At 48.8% G+C, this 26,117-nt stretch overlaps 1 protein-coding gene across 1 annotated transcript in view; it reads left to right on the top strand.

The window, feature by feature from the left end:
* Positions 1 to 26,117, top strand: part of NUP153 (nucleoporin 153) — a 57,356-nt gene that overhangs the window by 6,836 nt on the left and 24,403 nt on the right. Inside the window, exons 2-9 of the mRNA XM_029053217.2 lie at positions 12,838 to 13,063; positions 16,373 to 16,621; positions 18,299 to 18,438; positions 18,529 to 18,657; positions 21,102 to 21,218; positions 21,306 to 21,350; positions 21,445 to 21,498; positions 23,905 to 24,051. Of these exons, the coding sequence (XP_028909050.1) occupies positions 12,838 to 13,063; positions 16,373 to 16,621; positions 18,299 to 18,438; positions 18,529 to 18,657; positions 21,102 to 21,218; positions 21,306 to 21,350; positions 21,445 to 21,498; positions 23,905 to 24,051 (1,107 nt within the window). The remainder of the gene's footprint in view (positions 1 to 12,837; positions 13,064 to 16,372; positions 16,622 to 18,298; positions 18,439 to 18,528; positions 18,658 to 21,101; positions 21,219 to 21,305; positions 21,351 to 21,444; positions 21,499 to 23,904; positions 24,052 to 26,117) is intronic.

Here is a 26,117-nt window from a genome sequence, read left to right as displayed (position 1 = left end):
CCTGCGAGGTGCTGCAAGCGGGTTTTGAGGGTAAAAGAAAACCTTTAAACTGCTTTCGGAAAGAGTTAGACTCTCCGCCCCCTGCAACGTGTTACTGACTTTTTCATTCACTTCGTGGATCATTTCTTAAATTCTTTTGTAATCGAAACGTGGTTTGAAACTCCACACAGACCCGCAATCCTGGACCCGGCCCACCCGGATTGATCCTTGTTTGAGCCTAGCCCAGGCCCAAACGAGCTCTGGCATCCTTCAGTCAATTAAGGGTGTTTATTGAGCGCTTAACTCTGCGCAGAACACCGTACTAAGCGCTTGGGAGAGGACAGTTCAGCCGGGGGTGGGTAGACATGTTCCCCGCCCACAAGGAGCGGACAGTCTAGAGGAGGGAGAGAGACATCAATAAAACATCGAACTGGAGAAGGCCCAGAACCTCTTTGCGCAGGTGAAAGCTCCTGAAAGGGAAGATTTTTTTCATTTCCGTGAAGTGCAGCGCTTAGGTTCTGGACAAGCCCCTGCCTCAAGGAGAACTTGGTAGGGTGCATACCCGGGACGCCGCCGCACCCCTGTTTGCGCACATTTTCACACCACGTTTCCTCCAACACCAGAGTCGGGCTCTGCCCAGGCAGACCCTTGGGCTCGGAAGACCCCCAGGTTCCCGACAGAGTTCTGTCCGAAAGGCCCAAGGAAACCAGGCGTTATGGTCGCTGTCTTTACTAGCGCAAATGGGGGAGGAGGGTATTGCGTATGAAATCAGCGTTCGCCTCCCCTTCTCTATAAATCGATGAGTGATTGCAATGTCTCTTGAGGCGTTGGCTGGAAAATCTTGCTTTAATAAATTCCCCAAGGCCTGCGGGCGTGTCATTTCTTATAAGACACTTTCACTACAGTTCCTCTAGACCGAAGGACATTACGGGCAGGGAGCGTGTCTGCCGATTCTCCCGTATTGTACTCTCCCAAGCGCTTAGTAATAATAATAATGTTGGTATTTGTTAAGCACTTACTGCGTGCAGAGCACCGTTCTGAGCGCTGGGGTAGATACGGGGTAATCAGGTCGTCCCACGTGAGGCTCACAGTTAATCCCCATTTTACAGATGAGGGAACTGAGGCCCAGAGAAGTGAAGTGACTTGCCCACAGTCACACAGCTGACAAGTGGCAGAGCCGGGAGTCGAACTCATGACCTCAGACTCCGAAGCCCAGGCTCTTTTCCACTCTGCACGTAGTAAGCGCTCAGTAAATACCGTTGATTGAATGATTCGTATGAGAAGCAGCGTGACCTAGGGGAGAGAGCACGGGCCTGGGAGTCAGAGGACCCGGGTTCTAATCCTGGCTCTGCTCCTTGTCTGCCGTGCCCTTGGACAAGTCCCTTAACGTCTGTGTGCCTCGGTTACCTCATCTGTGAGATGGGGATTTTTTTTTTCTGGTTTTTGTTAAGCGGTTACTACGTGCCAGGTACTGAACTAAGTGCTAAATGCAAAGTGAACAAGGCAGTCAATCCTATGTGGGACTTGGACTGTGTCCAACCTGAGTGCATGGCATATAAGCGTGTAACAAATATCATTTTATATATATATATATATATAGGTGTGTGTGTTGGAATACTCTACTCAGAATCCCAATGGCTTAGTTCTTTGGTCCTTGGTAGCATCTTTGCAGATACCATCCGATGACCATATGAACTACCTTGATGGTTCCTTTGATGGCCCTTCGTGGGCATGAATAGCAAGGTGCTTCATGATGTGGCATGTGCTTCAGGAATTTTAAACTCAACCGTGTCATAGAGTCAGGGAGTCCCGGAGTTTCTAAGTCCTTACGTTGCGGGGGAGGTGGACGGCGCGGTTGGAGGATGTTGTCCGTCTTGCCGTTATCCCGAGAGCCAAGACCAAGGAGCCCGATCTTTCCGTCCAGTCGGTAGATCCAAAAAGCCGGAGACTTCTTGAGGTTGTTTTCTAGAACTCGTGTCTTTACCACACAGCTCCAAGCACTTAGGGTAACTGCCTGGACTACCACAGCAGCCTCCTCATCGACGTCTCTGCTGCGTCCGGTCTCTCCTCTCTGGTCCATACGTCACTCTGCTGCCCGGACCATTTTTCTGAAAAAGCTTTCAGCTTATACGTCCGTACTCCGACCGATTGCCCCTCCAACTCAGTTAAACAAACTCTTCACCATCGACTTTAAGGCACTCAATCACCTCGCCTCCTCACTGATTTCCTTACCTCTCTGATTTCCTACTATAAGCCAACCTGCACACTTCGCTCCTAATGCCAACCTTTTTTTTTTTTGTGGTATTTAAGCGCTTACGACGTGCCGGGCACTGGTCTAAGTGGTGGATTTATTCTCTATCTCAGTCTTCATCTATGCCACCGCCGACCCCTTGCTTCCCTCGGTCAGGCCTGGAACTCCTGACAATCCAGTGCTCCCACCTTCCAAACCCTCCTAAAATGGCATCTCCAAGAGGCCTTTCCTGATTTAAGCTCTCGTTTTCCCCTCTCTGCCCTGCCCTTTGCGTCGACTATGCACTTGGCTGGGTACCCCTTAAATACTTTGGTACTCACCCCGACCCCACCACACTTTTATGTACTATTTCCCCTAGCTGTAGTTTATTTTAATACCTGTCTCCCCCTGAAGACTGTCAGCTCCTGGTGGGCAGAGGTGACATCTCCCAACTCTGTTGTATTTTGCTTAGTACGGGGCTGGGTGCAAAGTAGACCCTCAATATATACCCATGTTGGATTGATTTTTGCTCTCTTGAGCATGTAGAGCCACGGGACTCTTGTTACATTGTACTTTCTCAAGCGTTTAGTACAATGTTCTGCGCACAGTAAGCGCTCAGTGCATACAGTTTATTTACTGAGTTTTTCCCCATGGAAGATGCATGGTAATTCAGGATTTCTCTTACTTTCAATAGCCTTCCAGATAGAGAGTAGTTAGGCTTCTAGTGATTATCATGGTCCATTTTTCACCTCCTGCCTCTATTGACCGCAGAGCTAGAAGAACAGGAGATGAATGGCGGGCGGCCAGCGGAGACGGTCACCTCTTTTTTCCCGGCCAGTTGAGTGTAGTGACCGCGCCGCTCGGAAACATAATGGCAGTCTTTCTGACGAGGGGGATGAGGGGAGCTTCCCCGGAATTGGAGAGCTCCCTAAACCCCTGCAGAACGTTTTGTTTGGGAAAGGGGCCGAGGACCAGCAAAGTGGGGATGTGGTCGCCACTAAGCCTCCTCCTCTAACCCTTTGGTATCGTAATTAGTACCGTGCTCTGCTCACGGTAAGCACTCACTAAATGCCGCTGATAAGCTTGTTGCGGGCAGGGGATGTGTCTGTTTTTATAATTATACTGTACTCCAAGTGCCACAGCAAGCGCTCGGTAAGTACCACTGATGAATGATGGTGTAGGGGAGCTTCCTCTGCAGGAAAGGTCAGCAAGCAGAACTTCATTTACTGAAGAGGAAAGTCCCATGGGACAGCGGCGGCTAAGGACCTCCTTTATGGAGACCGGCCAGGCGGAAACTTAACGACGGGAATCGTGGAGGGGCTTTCTCTCTTGTTCCCTCCCGTTTGACCGAGGGATTCAGAAAGGTTCCCCCAGCTGCAGGGAAGAGATGGTCCTGTTAAGCCGGGAATGGGGGCCTGAGGAAATTGTTTGCAAAATGCTTTAGGCTTTCCACTCAGTAGGGCCACCCCTATGCCCCCCTCCACCTCCCTCCTCCAAATCAGTATTCTCATTTTAGGGGAAGTGAGATCCAGAGAGGTTTTTGAAGGCCAGCTACTAGAAGGTGGGAGATCGCGAGGTTCTAGGTTTTGGAGTTTTGCCCCACAAAGAGGCCACAGAGATGAACTATCCTTTCCTTGTCTGTAGGTGCTTCCTTGGGCTTGCTACTTAGTGGAGCATTAGAGTAGATGGGGCTTTATGTGGAATCTGACCTGACCGTTCCTTAGGTTTCCCTTCAGTCCACTCATGATGAGTGGTAAGAAAAGGACCTAGCTCCTGTTTAGCCATGTGTTCTCTGTTATTTTTGGTCGCGACCCCAGTTGTAAACCATATGTGTTTTCCTCCTACACCCAGACCAGTGGCCGCATCATTTGTGGCGAGCAGTTGCAGGCATCTGGGAGAGAATTTGTGAGAGAACAAGAGAATAGACGCCCGTACTCTGCCCCTAAGGAGCTCTATCGTGAATTTTTGTTTGCAGGTAGATTACTCTGAAAAAAGAGGCAAAACCAGGTTAAAAAAAAAACAGTAATCAAATCAGTGGTATTTATTGAGTGCTTACTGTGCGCAGAGCACTCTACTAAGCATTCAGCAGAGTACAACACGGCAGAGTTCCCTGCCGTCGACGAGCTTACAGTCTACGGGGGGCAGAATGGTGCTAAGCCTTTGGCAGGATGGCAATAACCAAACCATTTATATTTAAGTTTATGTGAAGAGAGTTTGGAAAAGTTGGGGAATCGATTTTGTAAAAGGGACTCTTAGTTCTTGCTTATTTGGAGGATTTCATCATTCAGTTGTATTTATTGAGCGATTAATGTGTGCAGAGCTTGGGAGAGTACAATACAACCGTAAACAGAAACAATCCCTGCCCACAAGGAGCTTACAACCTGGAGGGGGGAAACGGCAGTCAATACAAATAAATAAATTACAGATGTTATTACTATGGTATTTGCTAAGAGCTTACTATGCGTACATAAGTGCTATGGGACTGGGAGGGGTGGGAAGAACAAAGGGAGCAATTCAGGGTCTTGCAGAAGGGAGTGGGAAAAGAGGAAAGGAGGGGTTTAGTCCTGGAAGGTCTCTTGGAGGAGATGTGCCCTCAATAAGGCTTCGAAGGTGGGGAGAGTCACTGGGGGATTTGAGGAGTATTTGTTAGTTTGGAAAGCGTGACCTTTCTGGGCTAAATTACTCGGGTCAGCCCCTTATTTTTAACCAGTGTGTGTGTGTGTGTGTTTTAATATTCATCTGAATGCAGATCATTCCTATCCTGTTTATGAGTTGTTAGATTTTTATTACACCTTTCCTATAAAAGAACTTAGGGTGTGATATGGGGAATATTTAGTAGTCAAAAAATGAATTATAAGTCCAGTATTGTGAATGAGAAAACACTCACCTAAAAAACTGATCCTAGAAGAAAATGTCTGAAGCAATTCCATTTCGGTTTAAACGTGCAGTGCTTATACCTAGATTTGAAACATATTGAAAGGATAAAAATCTCTTAAATGGTTTTTTGTAATTTTAGCATTTTTGCCTCCCCCAAGGAAAATTACTGGACGAATGAAAGAACCAAGCCCTGTACTTACCGTTTCGGTCAGCGTTCGTCGACGACGAATTAAAGATCAGAACTAGTTCAAGGCTTCTCATTATTTAGTAGCTAAACTGTATGTGGAAATACAGAAGTTAGTTAAATCACAGCCTAGATTCTGTCCCAAGGCCTCAAATACAAATTTGGCAAAACAGACTCTCCTAGCCATTGGAGAAGGTTGCTCAAATCTCGGAGGCTCGATTTCTTCCGATCTGCCCTTTCTCTTTCCCTTCCCCTTTTGTGTGCGTCTTTTGTTGGGAAATGCACTTGAAATACATCTCTTCCACCCCGCCCCCCTGATCCCAGGGAAACATATGGACCGAGGAGATGTTCAGAAAGATTCTGGAGGGAGCGGGTGGCGAGCAGTGTGGGGTTTAGAGGGCGGTTAAGTGTGAGCGACAGCAGAGGCCCGAAAACAAAGGGAGCCAGCAGGCAGGGCAGGTAGGTGGGGAGGAGGAGGAAGACATCACAGTAGGAGTGGTGGCTGGGACAGTGGGCTCCAGGGGGACGTCCCCTGGAATAAGCAGCGTCACGGAGAGAAAACGAGGGGATTTGAAGGAGAGGGGGAGAATGCTTTGAGGTCCCCCCTTTCAGAAGAGGCCAAAACGTAAACCAGGGGGAAAGGGGGAGGTAGCCGGGAGAGGCAAGGACCATCTTGGGGATGTTTGAACTTTGCACCCAGAGGAAGAAAGGTAGTTTTTTTTTTTTTTAATAGAAGAAACGCGAGGCGGTGTTCGTGGTATTTGAAGGCGGGTGGAAAGGGATCTCAAATCGCTGCCATTCTTAATGAGGGGTAGAGGGGAAAGGGGGCGGTTACCAGCGGCCATATTTCAGCTCATTTGACAGCAAGTCAGGTCTGCCTTGTCTTTGGTTGTCATTGAGAACGTAAAAAATTAATCGGGTTAATGAATTCAAGGCTTTCGAGGGTCCTCAAATGGTTGAAATTGAGCCCGGAGAAGGCAGTGGAATTTCGTTAAGGGGGAAGGGCTGTGGTGAAGCTGCGGTACCACCCAAAGGTAATTAGGGAAATAAAAGAAAGAAAGCCACCGGGCTTATCGGAGAGGCCTTCCAGGGAGGCCGGGGACGGCAGCTATGAGAGGAGGGGCTTTAAAGTTTCTCGTGGAAGGAGAGGGTCCGCAAGCGCTTACTACAGTGCCCCGCACACCGTAAGCGCTCAATAAATGCGATTGAATGAATGAACCGAAGAGTTCACCTCTAAGTTGTTCAGCCCCGCGAGCCGTAAAGTGTCGACATTTTGACGCACCTTCCCTTCAAGGAGTACCAGTCGAAGGGCTTAACCCAATCAAGATGTGGTCGAGGGGAGGGTGAAAGGGGACAGTTAGTTCATTCTGCCGAGATTAACATCGGTGTGATTTCCTTCCTACGAGCTCCAGCCGTGCATATACAGTTCAGGCTACTGGCAGTTGTCTGTCTGATACTTCTCGTTCCCTCTCCCGCTCCCACCTCCCACCCTAACCAGCGCCCTGGTTTCGCTTGGTTGCTGGATGGCATCGTGAGTTTGCTTTTTCTGTTCGCTGGATTCATCATCAGTTTTGGTGCAAAACACGCAAATAGCATCATCAAAAGATTTTCCCAACAGTAGGATTTGAGGTGTTTCCCCTTCCAAATTAGTTAGATGAACATCACCCCTCGTGTCGACAGTTCATATTTATGGAGAGCCTACCGTGTGCACACCACTCTACTAAAAGCTTGGGAGAGTACGGTATAGCAGTAGAGAGACGCATTCCCTGCCCACACGAGCCAGACTTCAGAGCCTCAAGGAATACATTCCTCTGATTTGGTTTTGATAGCCCGAGAGAGGTTTTAAAACTAATTTGTTGTTTCTTTTGGATTTTGAAACTGGGGACTTTTGGAAATCCAGGTCTGAGCACTTTCCGGGGAAAGACGATTCAAGTGTTTTCGGCTCCCCCGCCATTTCTCGGACCGCAGTGTTTGTGGTGCTGCAAGATTTGTTGGTGGGGAGAGTGGGTAAACAATTTGAAAGGAATACAGAGGGTAATGGAAAGATTAGGCAAGAACTCTTCGGGGTAGCCTCCTGTCTCATCGTTCTCGGCCTGCCATTTGCCTGCCCCCACCCCCCCCAAACCAAAATGCAGATTTGTTTGCAGTTTTTCAAGCAAGACTTGCTAAGTCTCAGCTTGCTGCTGGAAAGCTTCATAGTAAATGGAAAACAGAACATGTTATTTAAAGGGGAAGCCGTGCTAGATTGACTACAACATACTGCTTTTGTCAGCCTCGAATGTTCACGATAGAATCCAGAACCGTTATCGCCATCCATGCCGTGGAAACTGCCGTCATCAGTTGCCCAGAATTGGGCGGGGAATGAGGGCTTATGGTAGGAAACCAGTACTTTGATTTAGGAACGTGGTTCTGAGGATAGCTTGGATGTTACGGGCCTTTGTTTAAGCCATTTAATGTTGTTTCCTTGTTAAGGAAATAGCGACAGTAGTGGCTGGTACCTCACAGAGATGGGGTGAAGTCCACATAGGCATATATATATATATATACATATATATATATATATATTCTGTGATGGGATCAGAAGTGACTGAAAAGTGCAAAATATAGTAGGGTTGAAAGTGGAGCGGGGGAATTAAAACCGCACAAGTCACAGACATATTCTAAACCTGAAGAATTGGAGAACGTTTTGAGATTTTGATGTTTAGCATTCTTTAAGGATGGGTCGGTACTAGCTCAGTTCATTTTGGCAGCCCCAGAATTGTTTTACCCTGTCATTAGGGCCCAGGGTCCCATAGAATTTGTGGGAAAACTATGGGTCAGTATCCAAAAAGGCGTCAAAACCAAACCCAGATTGTGTGGGGAATATAAAATTGTATTTACTGTAGATGATGGAGTGTGGAGCCAGTCTACCTGGTGATCTATATTTTTAAATGCAAGTTTAGGATGAAATCATAGTTCCCATTTTCCATTCCAGTTATGATATAAGACATTTTAAGTGTGGATTTAAAGTTGGTTTATTTCTTTTTTTAATTGTCTTGATTCAAGAGAAGCAACGTGGCCTAGTGGATGGAGCACGGGCCTGGGAGTCAGAAGGACTTGGGTTCTAATCCCAGCTCTGCCACTTGTCTGCTGTGTGACCTTGGGCAAGTCACTTAACTTCACTGCGCCTCAATTACATCATAAAATGGGGGATTAACTGACTGAGCCCCTTTGTGGAGCAGGAGCTGTGTCCAACTTGATTAGATTGTATCTACCCTACTACTTAGAACAGTGCTTGACACATAGTTAGGGTTCAGTACCATCATCATATACTATAGTTTCTTGGTTTGGTCTTTGGAGTTTCGATTGTGAAAGTTGAGAAAAGAAAGAGCATTTTTTTTTCAGGGTTTTGCCGTGATGCAGGGTAAGTTTTTTTTTTTAGCTGGCATTAGGGTGAGGCCCGTGAGCTGTGGAAGTATCTTAATGAGGCTAAAGAGTTTTGACTAAAAACCCAGCTTTGTGTATATAGTTAAGTATTTATATAATCAGTCTAACACTAATAACACATTCTAATTTAAGGACTGCTTGCCTCTGAAAAGAGTTGTGCTAACTTTTTATTTGGGTGGACTTCTCCCCTCATTTTCAACAACTAGAATGGATTTTGAAAATTTGTTGATGAAAAAGGATGCTTTGAGGATCCTCTCTAAGCCAATTCACAGACGGAAAAATTCTATTTGAAAGTTATTTCTAGAACATCTTCGTCTGCATTGTGTTAACTGCAGCAGTTCTTACAGTGCCTACAATAATATACTGCCGTGCCAGATTTTTCTAAACCTGATTTTCTCAAGTCAGTGAGGTTCTAGCGGAGGTAGTGGACTCTCCTTTGAGAAATAAAACTCCAGAAATGTAAATGTTCCATAGTTTTTACTGGGACATTGCTGCATTCATGATGGGCATTTTTGGGTCTGTACTTTCATCTATGTTGACCCACTTTCATTTGGAAATTCAGCTGTCATTTATCATTTCTTGTGTGTTTCTTTCACACACACACACACACACAATTGTCTAGTGACAAGAACAATTTTTGGCATACATTTCTGAGGGAACTAACCAGCATCGCTAGCCCTGCTCTACGGGCATTTCTTTTTTAGAATTTCGAACTCATCTCAGGAACATTGATCTTGAAGCCTGACGCTTTCACTTAAAATGTATTTGTTTCTTTGAGTCTGTTTTTGCCCAGTGAAAGAAATACAGTTTCTTGTTCCCTTTCTCTTCCCACGTAGCTCAGTCATGGCCGCTTTGCCCAGCAACGCTGATTTAGTGTGAGGTAGTAGGTTCATTCATTGTCGTATTTATTGAGCGCTTACTGTGTGCAAAGCACTGAACTAAGCACTCTGATTTTTTTCTTTGAATAGGTTTTCTTAAAACAAGCAGTTTAAGCATCATCAGGGTCGATCGGCAGGTGCTAAGTATAGGTCACAGTTTGATGAAGAAGTGTAGATTGCAGTTCACTGCCAGTTAAGCCTGCACTGCTTATTAACTAACTGTTTCAAGTTGGAAATAGCAGTTTCCTTTTGGAGCTTTTAGCAACTGCCTAAATCCAGGAGTACAAGATGAGGGACGCCCCCCCCCCCCCCCCCCGACCATTATCACCTAGAGGCTTGGGAGTCCCCGGCTAGGCGACGCCCCTTTTGTGTTTGGGGGGGGAAGAGGCTCATCGTGGGCAGGGAATGTCTGTTGTATTGTACTCTCCCAAGCGTTTAGTACAGTGCTCTGCACACGGTAGGTGCTCATAAATTCGATCAACTGAGGCTGCGGGGGGAATGCCAGCCCAGTCCAGGCCTCCTGGGGACCCGAGCTCTTGCCCCTCCCTCTAGAGCAGGGCCGAGCGAAACTCTGAAAACCAGAGCAGAGATGATCCATCGTTCACTTGGTGACAAAGTGCACCCGATTCAAGCTAATGCACTGACTGTTGTTCTTGTGGAAGTGCCTGCCCTCTGCCCGAGTGGTTGGGCGTTCTGCTTATTCTCCAAGTCTTTCTCTGCTTTTTGCCGAGGCCTCCCCCGCCGACCTGTCTCCTTGGCTCCTCGTGCTGGTCTGCGTACGTGTCCTCGGCTGGAAACCTCCATTAGAGCCAGAGAAGAGTCTCGTAGGGCTCGGCCGGGCTGTGAACAGTTCAGGCTGTTGGTGGTTGTCCGTCTCATGCTTCTTTCTCCGTCTCCTGCTCCCGAATCCCATCCCACCCAGCGCTCCGGTTTGAGCCAAAGAAGAGAGTCTTTAGGGTTTGGCGGGGCTGGTTTCAGTGCTTGACCCAGTCGTGTTCCAGTGGGTCTCAGGCAGAGGACTCCTCTTCCGTCCTCCTTTCTGCCTTTCCTGCCTTTCCGTCCATCCTCCCTTCACCACCCCCGACACCCTCCTCCCCGGCCTGGAGAAGAGGGATGAAGGAAGCCTTTACCCCTCCTTTGATCTGCTTCCTTCATCCACCGAGCCGACCCAAACGAAAGTGGAAACGAATGCTCCGCTGCCTGCTGCCGCTGCCTTCTGAATGGTCAGTGGCAGGGCAAAGCACCGGAGAGATGGTGGAAAGGGTCACAGCCCCGCTAAAGTTAGCCCACCCAGCTGTGCGAGCTAATATGAAAAACCTCAGCGGGGCAGGTTGTCTCTCCGGGCTTCAGGTGCCTTTTGGACAGGGAGGGCCTGGGTTGGAGATTCTTGCAGAGCTCTGGTCTGTCACTGCGGACGATTCAGCACGTCTGAGCGTGCGGATGCCCATTCGTCACCTGGGTGGTCCCGACGGGGTGGGAGAGGACTCTGGACGTCCAGCTCGTTGTGGGCCGGGACTGTGTCTGCTGACTGGATCGTATTGCTTTGTACTCTCCCAAGTGCTTAGTCCAGTGCCGTGCACTTGGAAAGCGCTAAGTAAGTACCAACGGGCCTCATCCCCCCCCCTACACAAATGGGAGGTCGAACAGTATCGAACAATAGTTCTGACTGAGCGCTTGCCGTGTGCAGAGCACTGGTCTAAGCACTTGAGAGAGTACAGGGCAGTAGAGTTGGTAAGCACGATCCCTGCTTGGGTCAGCCCCTTGATGGGAGGCATTGGGAAGCTGAGGGAAGGGAGGAGGGGATTTGAGAGCGAGTCTTTGGTGCCCGCTCAAGGGAGTCTTTTCCATATCCCCCAAAAAGCGGCAGGGAACCTCTGCCCTTCTGGGGTTTATATCTGCCACAGGCCCCGCACGGGCGATTCTGGAGAAGGATATTTTCCCACTTGGGAGTCCTCCGTGTTTACAGAGCTGAGGGCAGGCGCTTCCTCTCGCCTCCTCTTTTGACCAGGGAATCCGGTGGTCATTCCCGTTCCCAGGACTTACACCTGTTTCATCTGCTTCCCGTTGTTTCGTCCTTTACCTTCTTCGCTCCCTCATCCATCCTTTCACGGGGGCTTGCACCTTTCACCTAGATAGTCTGAAACGGACAGCTAACCACACCTCAACATCAATGCAGCAAAGATGCGGGCCTTTTGTAAGTCCCTGCGGCCCGGCAACCTTCAGTTGCCAAGGGGAGGTGGCTCTTGAGAGCTAGTCCCAGCCTTCGTTAGCTTCCCATTGTCCTCTCCCTGTCTCTGCTCTCCGCTAGTCTGTCCACTCTGGTCAAATCCTGTTGCGACTCGGGTTCCCTTTATTATCCCTCTTCAGAATGAAACCTCTCATCTCCATAGCAACGGTGCCATCCATTTGTCTTTTATAAACCGAAAGCCGTGGTTCTTCTTTTTCTTTTTTTTTTTCCTAACGGTATTTAAGCACTTACTGTGTGCTAGGCACTGTATTGAATGCTTGGGTAGATAGAAGCTTATCGGGTCAGACACAGTCCCTACCCACCTGAGGCTCACAGTCTTAATCTCCATTTTAGAAGCGAAGCGACTTGCCCGAGATCTTAGAGCAGACAAGTGGCGGAGCCAGGATTAGAACCCAGGGTCTTCTGACTCCCAGAGCAGTGCTCTCTCCACTAGGCCTCACCGCTTTCCCAACTTCCCGAGCTATTCTGGGGGGATTATTTTCTGGAGAAACCTTGTAGAATTTTGCATGGTTGCTACTTCTTCTGAGTTTAGATCACAACTCGGTGGGGTCCCTGCATATTATTTAACTGTGAGCGTCCGTTAGACATTTTGCCCAAATGGTGCGTGTGCCAGTTTGTGAAGTTGTTTTTGCCGCATGGGCACCGAAGGAAGAAGCCAGTAGCAATTAAAATAGCTCTTCAGGACCCACTGGTTTTATCTTTTGTCGTGGTTCTGTTTGCTGTCGAGGCTGCAAAGCATGGAGAATACAAGCCTAGAGATCATTCTTCGTTGCATTAATACGGAAGCGCCAGCCGAGTTGAGCCGGAATTCTTCTAAACGGCAGAGTGCTGACACGGCACTCCTTAACGGTGGCTGCCCGGAGAAACTTAATTGTTTCTTTTGCTCAGCAGCTGCTGCTCTGCTGCCTTAAGATCTTTGCCGACTTGTTTTTTTTTTTTTATTGGAAGTTTAAAGTTGAAGCACATCTTTTAAAGCTCTTGGCGATGAACCCACTTTGCGATTTCTGTCCGACAGGGAATCCTCAGCAGAGTGACCGAGTCTGTCAAGAACATCGTACCCGGGTGGCTTCAGCGGTATTTCAACAAGAACGAAGATACCTGCGTGTGCCCCACCGACACGGGGGAATCTAGACTTTGGCCAGAGAATGCGGAAAATGACCACCTCATCTACTCAGACGAGGAAAGCCCTGTAATACATGATGGCAGGATCACTCCTGAACCCGCAGTCAGTAGCGAAGAAGGTAACCGAAAAAAGCGTTTTTATATTTTGCTTGTCAGTGCTGGAACGGTTTTTTTGTGTGTGTTTTTCTGGTATATTTTAAGCGCTCACTTTGTGCCAGGCACTGCGATATTAGATACACGCTAATCAGATTGGACACGGTCCATATCCCTCATGAGGCTCACAGTCTTAATCCCCATTTTACAGATGAAGAGACTGGGCACAGAGAAGTGAAGTGACTTACCCAGGGCCACACAGCAGACGAGTGACGGAGCCAGGATTAGAACCCTGGTCCTTCTGAATCCCAGGCCCTTGCTCATCTGTACTAAATCCCTGCTGCTTTATTGTGTTGCTGTGTTATGCAGAGCGGGTGTTGGGTATCAGAAAGAAACTCCTGAGCATGTGCAGAAGTTGCAGGAGAGATGGGGTCAGGGCCATCTTGGTTCTGCTATCTCTCCTCCCCCATGTTCCTCATGTTCCCCCATGTTACTCCCCTCTCTGGACACAGTTTTCCCCTCTGACCCCTTCCAGAGAGCAGTTTCTAGTGGATGTGGTCTTGGCTAGGTTATTAACAGGAATTAAATAGAAATGGTTTCTTGGCATCAAAATTAGGTGTGCGTTTCCTGAAAGCCATTCTCTGAAAATACCATTTTTTCCTAGGCATTTTTTACTGTCTTCTTCACGAGGTGTAATTTTTACGCACATATGTAGTGATTGCTGACTTCGGGTTTTATGAGGTGCTAAAGCCAGGTCAAGCCTCTCCCTTGGGGTTCGCGTACACTAATGATACAAACCCCCCAAGTTTTGCTTCTCCAAATGGGATGGGATCGTACCATTTTGTCAGTGGGTTCTGATTCCACTCAGTGATAAGAAGCCACCCCGGTCAAATTGTGGGTCTCGGAGGAAAGGTTCTAGTCCCTGCTCTGCTCACGGATTTTGAGCAAATCTCCATTCCTCTTTAGGTCTCGGTTTTCTCAAAGATAACAGGCGGGTACTATCTGCCCCTCATTTATGAGGACAAAATGAAGGAAGTAATTGTTAAATAGCATTTGAGGAAGTGAAGGTCTTGTGCACATTCGCCATTCGTTAGAAGCAGGTTTTAGGGTTGCTCAGCCAAAGGCGAAGAGGAATGCTCTTCTCAGCTTCTGCGGCCTTCCTTCGCCCAACATTTTCTGGAAACGACCTTTTCAGAAATTTCTCCAAATTCATAGAGGTGCTAGAAGAAAGAGGGGCAGTGGTTGCCTCTTGGCCTCTGGATAGACAGTAGCCCCCAAGGATGCCCAGTCCGTGGGGATAGAGGAGTGGCGGAAGGGACCTGAGGTGGCCGTCTGCGGTTTCCTCCTTTCGCCCCCCTCTTTCGGGGAGGATGGGCCACCCGGAGCTTCCACACAGCACCCACGTGGGCATAGCTGGTCCATCCGGGGCCGGACCTCAGCCATCTGGACCTACCGGTGGTGGGAGTAGCCGACCGTGGATCGGAATGGCTCGCCCTCCGTCATTAGGTCGTATTTATTGAGTGCTTCCCATGTGCAGAGAACTGCACTAAGCTCTTGCCACGGCCGGGTGGGGGACCTGCTGTTAAGGGTTGAGCGTTTACTCTTTGTGAAACTCCGGGCTGAGCGTCCGGGGTAGATGCAAAACAACCGATTCAGACCCCTCCCCCACGTCCCCTTCCAGACTCCCAGTTGGAGAGGTAGGGTAAGCAGATCCCCATTTTGCGGAGGAGGAGAGGTGGGGTGACGAGCCCGGCATCACCTGGCAGGCAGATGACCAAGCTGGGATTAGAATCTGCTTCTCCCAATTCTCATTCCGGTGTCCTCTCTGCTGGGCTACCCCATTCTACCTTGTCACGTGACGTAAGTAATTCATTGACCTCCTGCTGTGTACAGACCACTGGGAGAGTTCAAAAAGAAGGAAAGGGCAGTTTCAAGTGCCCTCTGACCTTCCTCTCTCCCTTCCCCTATCTCTCTCTCTCTCTCTCTCTCTCTCTCTCTCTCTCTCTCTCTTTCCCTCATCTCTCCCCTTCTGACCCCCTCTCAACGCCCTGCCCTGCATTCAAAATGCAAAGTCCCAGCCTCCCATCCCGTGGTGCGTTTGGATAAATCCTGGATGAGAGAGATCTTAGTGCATTACTATGAGGGTTTGGGACGTTAGCTAGGACACGCAAACCCACCCGTGAGGATGGAAGACCAGGAGGGTGCCCGTAATACTATTCTTCCGAAGCACCCCGGTGCCGCCGTCAGCCCTGGGCTCTGGGAAACGGTTTTTGATGACTGTCCATTGTCCGTGACTGGGGAAGGGACAGGTGACTGCCACCTAATCAGTGGTATTGATTGAGTGCAGTCAGCGCGAAGGTCAGCACGAACACCGTAACTCAAACTATACGAGGCAAACCGCGAAGGGGGCTGTTCCATTTTTCCACCTCTGGTCCCGGGAGAAAGGGTGCTGTAGTGGAAAGAGCATAGTACTATGAATCTGGAAGCCAGGGTTCTAGTTCCAACACAGCCCTTGGCCTGCTGGATGGCCTGGCACAAGCCATTCGATATTTCTAGGCCTTAATCCTGGCTCCGCCGCTCGTCTGCGGTCTGGCCTTGGGCAAGTCACTTCACTTCTCTGGGCCTCAGTTACCTCATCTGTAAAATGGGGATGAAGACTGTGAACCCGGGGCAGGACAAGACACTGTGTCCAACCTGATTTGCTTATATCCGCCCAGCGCTTAGTAGAGTGCCTGGCACCCAGAAAGCACTTAACAAATACCATAATTATTATTATTATTGGTGTCATCTTTAAAATGGGGACTGGCTACCTGCTCACCTTCCCTCTTAGATGGAAAACCTAGTGTGGGATGGAGATTGTGTCCCATCTAGCGATCTCGCATCTGCCTAAACCCTCAATTCAGAGCTCGGCACCTAGTAAGCACTTAACGAGAGCTCTGATGGTAATGTGTTTCCTCTAGTTCCGTGCTTCAGCTTTAAAACTTCAGGGTTTGCCCCAGCCTTATACGCTACTCACCTGTGCATTAGATTCTCCTCCAAAAGAAAGGGTCGGAAAAGGCGTTTAGGTTCTTGAAGGCAAGATACTGTAGCGTGCCAGCAGTTGATTTTATGACAGAGAGAGTTCCTGTCCGAGTCGCCTCTTTGATGATAAATCTGGGGCCGGGGTAGGCAAACGAGCTCCTGAAATAGGCCAGTGAAATCAGGGAGAGAAAGAAAAATTAAACCCAGTTCCGGAGCCGCGGTTGCTAGTACGCGTTTGGAAGGACCTTTTGGTGTGATTGCATGGAGTCCTTAATAAGCTGCGAGCTAACTGGGAGGGTGATTTTCCTTTTCAGAACCCTCGACAAGTAGGTCTGCTCTAAATTTCCCCGATGTGTTAACGAGGCCATCCCTTCACCGGAGCCACCTGAATTTCTCCGTGCTGGATTCCCCGGCCCTGCACTGTCAGCCTTCCACCTCCGCTGCATTTCCCATTGGCGGTTCTGGGTTTTCCCTCGTAAAAGAAATCAAAGATTCTACCTCTCAACACGATGATGATAACATCTCAACAACCAGTGGCTTCTCTTCTAGAGCTTCTGATAAAGGTAATCTTCCTTTCCAAGCAGAGTTCGTTGCTTCCCTTTTGCAGTTGATCTCCTGCCCCGTCTTGGCCCAGAACCCCGGTGCCTTATGTGCTGCGTTTCTGTAAATTGCTAGACGTTCGACAGGTACGCTTTCTCAATCCTTGCGAGGCCAGTGGTTGGGGGAAGAGTAACGTTATTCTCATTTTACATTTGGAGAATCCGAGGTAGTGAAAACGTATCCTTTTTTCGGGTGGCATTTCTTAGGCGCTTCCTCTGAGCCTAGCACTGTGCTAAGCCCTGGGGTCAGGACAATCAGATGAAACAAACAGTCTTTGTCCCACAAGGGACTCACCGTCTAAGAGGGAAGGGAAATGGGTGTTGACTCCCCATTTGACAGATGAGGAAACCGAGGCACAGAGAAGTAGTCCCTGCCACGGTCACCCAAAAGGCAGGCGGTAGAGCTGGCATTGGATCCCAGGCCGGGGCTCTTTCCACTGGGCCATCGTGGTCCAGCGTGACTCCTAAGATGTAAATCAGTGGTGAAGCTCCGTGGAGAATGTGCGTGTTTGGGCTCTCCCGCCAAGGAATGGACGGGTCCCAGCCCAGAGTCTTCCGGACGGAGAGCCTGCAGAAGGAGGAGATGATGACAGTGAGAGTGGCTCACAGGGTGCCACTCTCGTTGTCTGGCCACCGCCGGATGTGTGTCCGCCGAGGCCTGCTGAGTGCGGCGAACGAGCAGGCGGGGAGGCCTCGCAGGTCTTTGCGAAGCCCCCGTTTAAAGCCCAGAGGATTAATCGATAACTGTGCCCCCCTGCCACAACCCACTAGGTGTTTGCTTCGAGAGTCTCTGACATCCCCGCGTGGTTCTTCGGTCAGAAACTTTCACCCCCGAGGGCACGACGGCAGTAGCCATTCCCCTACTTGCGGAGCCGAGGCTCGAAGCAGCATGGCCTAGTGGGTAGAGCCCGGGCCCGGCAGTCAGAAGGTCACGGGTTCAAATGCCGGCTCTGCCACCTGTCTGCTGTGTGACCTTGGGCAAGTTGCCTCACTTCTCTGTGCCTCATTTCCCTCATCTATAAAATGGAGATTGAGACAGAGCCCCATGTGAGACAGGGACTGTGTCCAGCCCCATTTGCTTGTAATAATGTTGGTATTTGTTAAGCGCTTACTATGTGCCAAGCACTGTTCTAAGCGCTGGGGTAGACATAGGGGAATCAGGTTGTCCCACGTGGGGCTCACAGTCTTCATTCCCATTTTACAGATGAGGGAACTGAGGCACAGAGAAGTTAAGTGACTTGCCCACAGTCACACAGCCGACAAGTGGCAGAGCTGGGATTCGAACTCATGAGCCCTGACTCCAAAGCCCGTGCTCTTTCCACTGAGCCACGCTGCTTCTCTGTATCCACCCCATCGCTTAGTACAGTGCCTGGCACATAGTAAACGCTTAACAAATATTATTATTATTATTATCATTAGAATCCAGGTCTCCCAGTCTGCCCAGCCATGCTCTTAGGACCAACAGTTGGGCTCTTAGTTCAGGAATACCTGGGTCTTGTGCTTCTTTCTGCGGAGACCTTAACTCATAGGTCGAGAGAGCGCATTTTGCCCTGGCTCCCGGTAATTTCACATTATCTGTATTTAATCATTCTCGTCGTGCATCTCTTGGCCGAAACCTTTAATAATACATTTATTTTCCAGATCTAGCCGTTTCAAAGAATCCATCAATGCCACCCCTCTGGTCCCCCGAGGCTGAACGTCCTCATACGCTTTCACAACATACTGCCGCCAGCTCAAAGAAACCAGCGTTCAACTTGTCCGCCTTCGGAACCCTCTCCCCGGTGAGCATCTATCTCACGGCACGGTTGTAATCGCGTTAACCTCGTCTGTTGTCCTCTTGGCTCATGGGCTCCCGTTGTGTTTTCCTGCAGTCACTTGGAAATTCTTCAGCCCTGAAGTCAAGTCATTTTGGCGATTCTCCTTTTTACCCCGGCAAAACAACTTACGGTGGTGCAGCCGCAGCAGCGAGGCAGTCTAAAGTTCGAAACACACCCTACCAGGTAAAGACCCCACGGTGGGGTGGCAAGCTGTGGATGACGAGGTCGGTCTGTGTAACCGATCGCCATCTAGACGGCCTTTTGTAGCTGCAAGAGCCTTAAAAGGAAAATCAAAGCCAGGTGCTCGGTGTTGTAATTGGTTTCGGTGCAGATGGCTCTCTGGGTCCTACTTAAGTCGTGGTTCAGGAAGGGACTTTGGAATAGAAGCCACGAGCGGGAACCCAGGTGAATTTAGAGGGATTTTCTAGGCAGTGGAAATTTGGGTAGAGGGACGGGGGAATGTTCGAAGCCACAGGATTCCTAGCTAGGTGTTTGAAGACCGATACTTCCTCGGCTACTGAAAGGCGTTTTCAAACTGGGCTTGGCCATCGGCGTTCCAGATTTTACGGTCCTATTTATGATTTGGCCTGGCCCCACATTTCCTAGAGAAAAAAAGCAAACAAAAGCCTCCAATATTGGTTCTGTGTGTAATTGCCAGGGTTGCATTTTGTCTGTTTGCGTTTTAGATTCCATTATTGAGCTTTTGGAAATAGATGTGGGCGGATCAATGTTTCCGTCTCATCGAGAGAAAAGCCAAGAGTTTGAAGGTGTATGTGGGAATCGCTGTGTATGTGGGAATAGCTTAGGAGTGATTTTGCACACTAGAACGTTTCCTGATTTCATTTTTAAGCTTTCCCCAGAGAAATTCGTTACCGTCCTATAAAGGCCGGCAGCTGGAAGAGGCAGTTCTGGTGGGAGAGGTGGGTTTCCTGACGGCGGACTCTCAGACTGTGAATATCTTGATTCGGGGCGGATCCTGCATTTCTAGCCTGAATTCTCCAAAGCGTGGAGTCGGACAATAGTTCTCCAAAGGGAGGTAGAAGGATGAGCCGGAGGGTCACTAGAGGCACTTACCTTGAGGACCTTGACCCTCCAGAGCTGAAAGGAGCCGGTAGGGGGTGGTGGGAAGGTCTGGGGTTTGAGTTGGAGCTCCCTGACGGACTGAGCCCGCCCCAGAGCCGCAGCATCGAAAACCACCCCCAAAAGCGCAGTGTCCCAGGACCCCCATTGGTACGTGGGGCATCTTCGGGTCCTCCTGCTTGGAGTTTCATTATACAACAGATGACTGTGCTTCCCACCTTCAAAGCCTTATTAAAATTACATCTCCAAGAAGCCTGCCCTGACTAAGCGCTCATTTCTCTCACTCCCTCTCCCTCTGCCATTGCCCCATTGCCATTGCCATTGGATCTCTACCCTGTTCAGTCAGTCAATGAATGGTACTAATTGAGTGCTTACTCTGGGCAGAGCACTGTACTAAGCGCTTGGAAGTGTGCCAATAAACAGAGTTAGTATTCCTGGCCCATAGCGAGCATACAGTCTAGAGGGACTTCATATCAACCCATCCGTACCCCTACAACACTTACCTATATATCCATTTTTTTTTTGGTGCCTGTCTTCCCCCTCTAGACTGCAGGCTCTTTGTGGGGAGGGAACATATCTACCAACTCTGTTGGATTGTATTCTCCCAAGTGCTTTAGTACAGTGCTCTGCACACAGTAAGCGCTCAGTAAATATCTTTGATTGAGTAATTGATTGGCCTAGTTGCAAGCACAAGGAGCTGTAGGCAAGATAAAAAAGCAAACCAAAGATGGTGGCCCACTCCTGAGTTGAGGTACTTTAAGGCCCCAATTTAGGAAGAAAATCATCAGTCAGTAGGCATCTTATCAATATGTCAAACAGAAGGATCAAGGAGAGTTTAGTAAGCGCTCAGTAAATACCTTTGATTGATTTCCAGGCATAGTTGCAAGCACATGGAGCTGTAGGCAAGATAAAAAAGACAGACGAAAGGTGGTGACCCACTCCTTAGTGGAGATACTTCATAGTAAAGCCCCCATTTAGGAAGAAAGTCATCAGTCAATAGGCATCTTATCAATATGTCAAACAGAAAGATCAAGGTGAGTTTAGGTAAAGCCATGGATAGTAGTTATGATATTCATTGAGCCCTGACGGTTTGCTGAACACTGCTAAGTCCTGGGGTGAAGAGAGAATAAAGAAGAACAAATTCAGACCCAGTCTCCTGGTACCCCCAAAGGAGACACACCCTCCTAAAGCCATTTCTCTCCCTGGTTCGGGTAGACTGCAGTCGGAGAATTAGGAAATCCTCTTCTGACCAACCGCTGTCCGGATCCCGAGTGACGTCACGTTGGAAGATACACTTTGCACGCTTGCTTGTGCAAGTGGGCTTTCCTTAGCATGGTGTTCTTTGAGGAAACCGCACTCACTTTAAGGAAGATGGGCGAAAGTATCCTCCCAGGCCTCCCCTTCCCTGCCCTCCATAGCAAGACAGGGTTCCAAGAAAAGCCCTTACTTTGCTTCTGGACCATTTCAAGGATTTCTCACCTTTCATGCAAGTTGACATATCCTGGATTTTGGCGGGGGTTCTGCTAGTAACAAGAGTTCTTTTTCAGGCCCCAGTGAGAAGGCAGGTGAAAGCCAAGCCAGTCAACTCGCAGTCCTATGGAGTGACCAGTTCCACCGCCCGGCGAATATTGCAGTCCCTGGAGAAGATGTCCAGCCCTTTGGCAGTGAGTGACTTGTATGTCTGAATCTGTTTTCGAGAGTCCGGTGAAACGATCGTTTATCTGATCCCCGACTTTAATATTACTTAACAGGATGCAAGACGGATTCCGTCTGCTATTTCTTCTCCACTGTCTTCTGTAAGTTAACTTGTACCTTGTTTTTACTTGTGATACGCCTGTGACTGTGCTTTGAAGAATTTTCCCCATCTCTGATGGTCTGGTCTTTTTTCAGCCCTTCGACAGGAGTGGGTTGGACACCGCGGACCTGCAATCCAAAAGGAAAAAGGTACGCCCTCCGAATCGATCAGCCTTGGGAGACGTTCATTTCTAATTCCACTAATTTGATAGTTCTACGGTGTTGAAACACTGGGAGAAAAATTCCTGCCAAGATGCTGCTCGTTAGAATGTATTTAAAATGGAAAAACTCTTTATAACCATTTGAACAGAAGAGGACACGGGGCCTCTTCGGCTAGTTTTTTATGTGATTTCTGGGCTTCCAGAGCTTCCAAAGGAAGCTTTGTGGCTGTTTGGGGAAGACAGTAAAGGCAGTTGAGGGAAGGCTGCCGGAGGGCTGTCATCCAGAAAAAAAGAAAATTGCTTCTTGTACTGACTCAGGGGTCCGGTCTCGGGGTCCAGCTGCGGACCTCGTTGACCTGCCCAGCCGGGTCACTTTGCCCTTCGGCTCTGGAGTGTGAGCGGGGTACCGATGAGCCCTTCTGGGGCCACACCTCGCACAGCACCCCCCTCCCTCCCCACAAGTCCCACCTCTCAGAAAAGCGGAGGGAAAAGAATTGAAAATGGGCACCCCATTCTCAACGGCAAAAATCGGCAGTTGGGGGAGACGTTGCCTTTGTCAGCAAAGTCAAGAGGTGAGTTGGGAGTGGGTGGTTTCCCCCTCACCCCAATCTCCACTCATGTTTGTGGCCTTAGCCTATACCACCCTGTTTAGATGGGTAGATTAACCTGATAGAAGGCACCCCCCTGGTTTCACTGGGAAATTTCAGAATTTAGACCTTCTCTGCCAGAAAGAGTAGATCAGAACTTTATAGCCCTATTCTAGCCTCCAAGCAAACCAAAGAAGAGCCCTTTTTCTTCAGCCCCTCCCTTTCCGCAAACATGCACTCTGCCTAGATGGGGGGATGGAGGGTGGGGGGTTGGAATTGGAAATTGGATTGGGGAGGTGTGCAAGACCAGGAGGCAAGTGTTTGTCCTGACCTCCCTGATGCCCCCTTCCGCCTACCCACTTGCTCTGTGGTGACTGCTTGGATGTAATATGTTGTATTGTTCCCTCCCAAGCGCTTACCGTAGTGCTCTGCCCACAGTAAGTGCTCAGTAAATAGCATTGAAAATTCCATCGATGATGGTATAATTGCCCACCTCCCCACTTCTCACCGCCAGCCCCCAGGGCACCAATCCAACAACCAAGATGATTGAATTTCTAAACTGGGATTAAACCAACCCGAAAGTCTGGCATTATGTTGGAGGAAGCCACATGAGCAGATGGTTTCTGTTCTACCCAGCCTTCCCAACAAAAGGGACCGGGCTGATTTGCTATTGCTGGAGCCTTAGGAGAAGAGGCTTCCGAAGAGTCGGCCGCTTTGTGTCCCTTCCTGAACTCACTTCAGCCTCGTTTCACAAAGTGGAACCACACTCCCGGACGTCGGCAGAGGGCTCGAAATTCCTGAAGTGGTACTCCAGATAGAAAGCCGGTCCTCCTTCAGTGGGTGGGTCCAAGCAGCTGCCCGTCGGAGATAAGAGGCAACTGGCTCTCTGGGCATCCTGGCCTAAGGACGGCATAGCCCGCTCTGCAGAGAGGGCTTTGCTGCGACGGAGCACCAAACCCGTGGCGAGGAATTAGGAAAAAGCCATGCAGCTTGACGCAGAGCCCAGGACCTGGGCCCGAAAACCAGGCTCCCAGCTGTCTCTGGGTAAAAGGAGCCTATTCATGGCCCCTTCAGTCCAGGCCAGAGTGGGGAGGCCCGGGCTGTGGTGATCTTTGGCCAACACAGTACTTTCTTCTGTGCTTTGCAGATGGAAGTGGACTGTTGACAGAACACTTGTGGACTTAGATAAAGCCAATTAGTCTGCGGTTGATAGAATATGTTGGTTCGTGTGGAGGTCTGTCTTCCTCTTGGGCCCGGTATCGTCCTCTTATCATCGGTGCCATGTAGTAACATTAACCCGGGAGAAAGTTTTCTCAGAGATGAGGACCACCATTATTTCCGCTCAGACCTCAGAAAATGAAACCCAGGCCCTGGCGTATTTCTGTAGATTTTTCTTATCGATCCCAAAGCTGGGTCGATCTAGGTCTCAGCTCTAAAACTTCTATAGTCTAGGGGCAGCATAGGCAGCAGCAGCTCTGGGCCCTAGTTTTCACTGGGCCACCCAGTGACTCAGTTTCTCCCTGTAAAGTGGGAGTGACAGAAACTGTTCTTCCAGCCTCACGGGCACATTAAGGTTAAAGCGAGATCATAGATGAGAAAGTATTTTGGGAAATGAAAAGTGGGTGGTAGAAATTGGGTTCCGGGAGACAGTGAAGGGGGAGCCAAACCTGCGGTCTGGTTTCCCAACCTGGAAAATGCAAATTGTAGACCAGTATCCACTTGGGCCGTCCCCTTCTCCGCTCGGTGCTCTTGGTCCGGACCAAACGGGAACAAGCGTTGGATTCAAGTTGTCTCTGCTTCCTCCAAAGGTGGACTCCCGCACGCCGCCTGTTCAGAGACTAATGACCCCAAAGGCAATTTCTATTGCAACCAATAGATCTGTGTATTTTAAACCGTCTTTGTCTCCGGCCACCGAGTTGAGGAAGACCAGTCAGAGAATAGATCTGAAGCACAATGTGAGTATAAGCTCGTTTTTACTAATCTTCCTTTCTCTGAGGAACGCGTGAGGTCGCCAGGTCGAGTAATATGTTGCATTATACTCTTTTCAAGTGCTTATTACAGTGCTCTGCACACAAGCGCTCAATAAATACCATTGATGATGGTATAATTGACACCTACTGAAAGAAGCCAGCCATTATAGGTTTTCAGCCCGCTGGCTGTATTATCTTTTGCTTCTGCCTTATCGTGGGCTGGAGTTGGCAGGAAACTGCAGGGGCCACCGGGTTTTAAGAATCTTTGAGGCCTGGTGTGCATTAAGAGTGGGGCAAAAATTTCCATCGTTTTACGTTTGTCATCTTTGGCATACTTTTCAGCTAATGTAGGCTAGAAAATGCAGACTTTTACTCAGCAGAGTCAATTGGAAAGCTGATGGGGTCATTTTGAAGTTACTAGGTGGAAAAGAATCAAGCTTTTCCGTGTACTGTGACTGGGCACGGGGAAAGTCCGTTTTAGGTGGAGCCCAGCTTTCTGAAACATCGGGTGACTGACAGAATTCAAGGTGGAAAAGACCTCGCCGATCTGTTCATTCTGGGGCGGAGGGTAGGTGTGCTCTAGGGATTGTGTTTTAGTGGTTTAGTTGAATAAATTCCAACTAAAATTAGGCTTAGTTATGCAGATACTGTCATTGAAATAGTTATATACCGTTGAGGAATTTACACGAACATTTTCAAATCTTTAACAGCACTTAATTGGAAACATTAGAATGTTCAATTACTCGAAAATTTGATTTTAATAATTTCAAGTTGTCCTGAAGAGGCTTCTGCCAAGAAAAACGTGTGCCGGCAGCTGCGAAAGTAATTCAGTGTAATAAGTTAATTTATTTTAATGGAATTGTGCTTTAGGCATTGGAAGTATTTTCCAAATAGAAACCGATGTTTGAACAGATCGAGAAGGCTAGAAAGAACTCTTCCCCCCCATCTTCTCCCTACGAGGTAGGAGTAGGACTCGTGAAAATGATCCTTTGGTGGCATAGGGTCTTTTAGTGGTTAAAGTTTTTTAAAAGTGCACACGCTTACACGTACACACGAACAAACATGTACCGTATATCTCTGGGGATGAGCTCCAGTGATAAATGATTTCCATATGGGTGAAGGGAAAGCCAATGTTCTTTAGAAGCATGAGAAGCCATAATAAACAATATTTATTGAATGTCACTTTTTGAGTGAAATCCCGTACTAGGCACCAAAGGAACCCTGCCTCTTCCCCCGCCTCAAAAAAAGTAAAAAAAAAAGATACGATCTCAACTTTCAATCTTAGAATTACATGCTGAAATTAAGAAATGGAAGAGCCAATCCCTTTGACAGCGTTTGCCTCTAGCAAGCTGTCAGTTGAGATGTGACCGAAACTGGAAGACCAGGCGTAGGTATTTTGATCTCATTTTGGGAGTTAGCTAGTCCGAGGCCGTCCACAGAAATAGTGAAGGGATATTTAAGGAAAGTAAATCTTCCCTTTTTGGCAGGTGGGGGAAGTGTCGGAGAGAGGGATAATGTTCTGAGTAGGAGTTCTAACCACACAGGCTTCTATTCTGGTTTTATTAGAAATCTCCTTTTATTGCGAGCTCCGTGGGGTGACCGGGACCTGTGTATTCTCTCCGAGCACTGAGTACAGTGCTGTTCACACAGTAGGTGCTTAATAAAAGACTCCAACTCCTACGGAAGTTTGGGCAAGATTTTAGTGAGCTGAACGTTATTAGAATTAGAGAAGCAGCATGCAGTAGCACGGGCTTGGGAGTCAGAGGACCCAGGTTCTAGTCCTGGCTCTTGCCAAATGCTCGCTGTGTGACTTGGGGCAAGGAACTCAGCTTCTCCATGGAGTCGCTATGAATCGGACACGACTCGACGGGACTTAGTAATAATAACCTTTCCTCACGTCCCGGCATCCCCTCTACCCCCTCGGGCTGCTGACCACCCAGTAGGATAGCTTCTCAGGAGCTGGGTGACTCCATCCCGTTTTGGAAGGAGTCCAAGCTAGACGAGCAAAGGATGGCTAGTTGGAAGAGAGTAGCGTGACATAGTGGATGAGG

Source organism: Ornithorhynchus anatinus, chromosome X2 (assembly GCF_004115215.2).
Source record: "Ornithorhynchus anatinus isolate Pmale09 chromosome X2, mOrnAna1.pri.v4, whole genome shotgun sequence".
NCBI lineage: Eukaryota > Metazoa > Chordata > Mammalia > Monotremata > Ornithorhynchidae > Ornithorhynchus > Ornithorhynchus anatinus.
The sequence above is the reverse complement of the archived record's forward strand: the minus strand, read 5'-3'. Positions and strand labels throughout refer to the sequence as shown.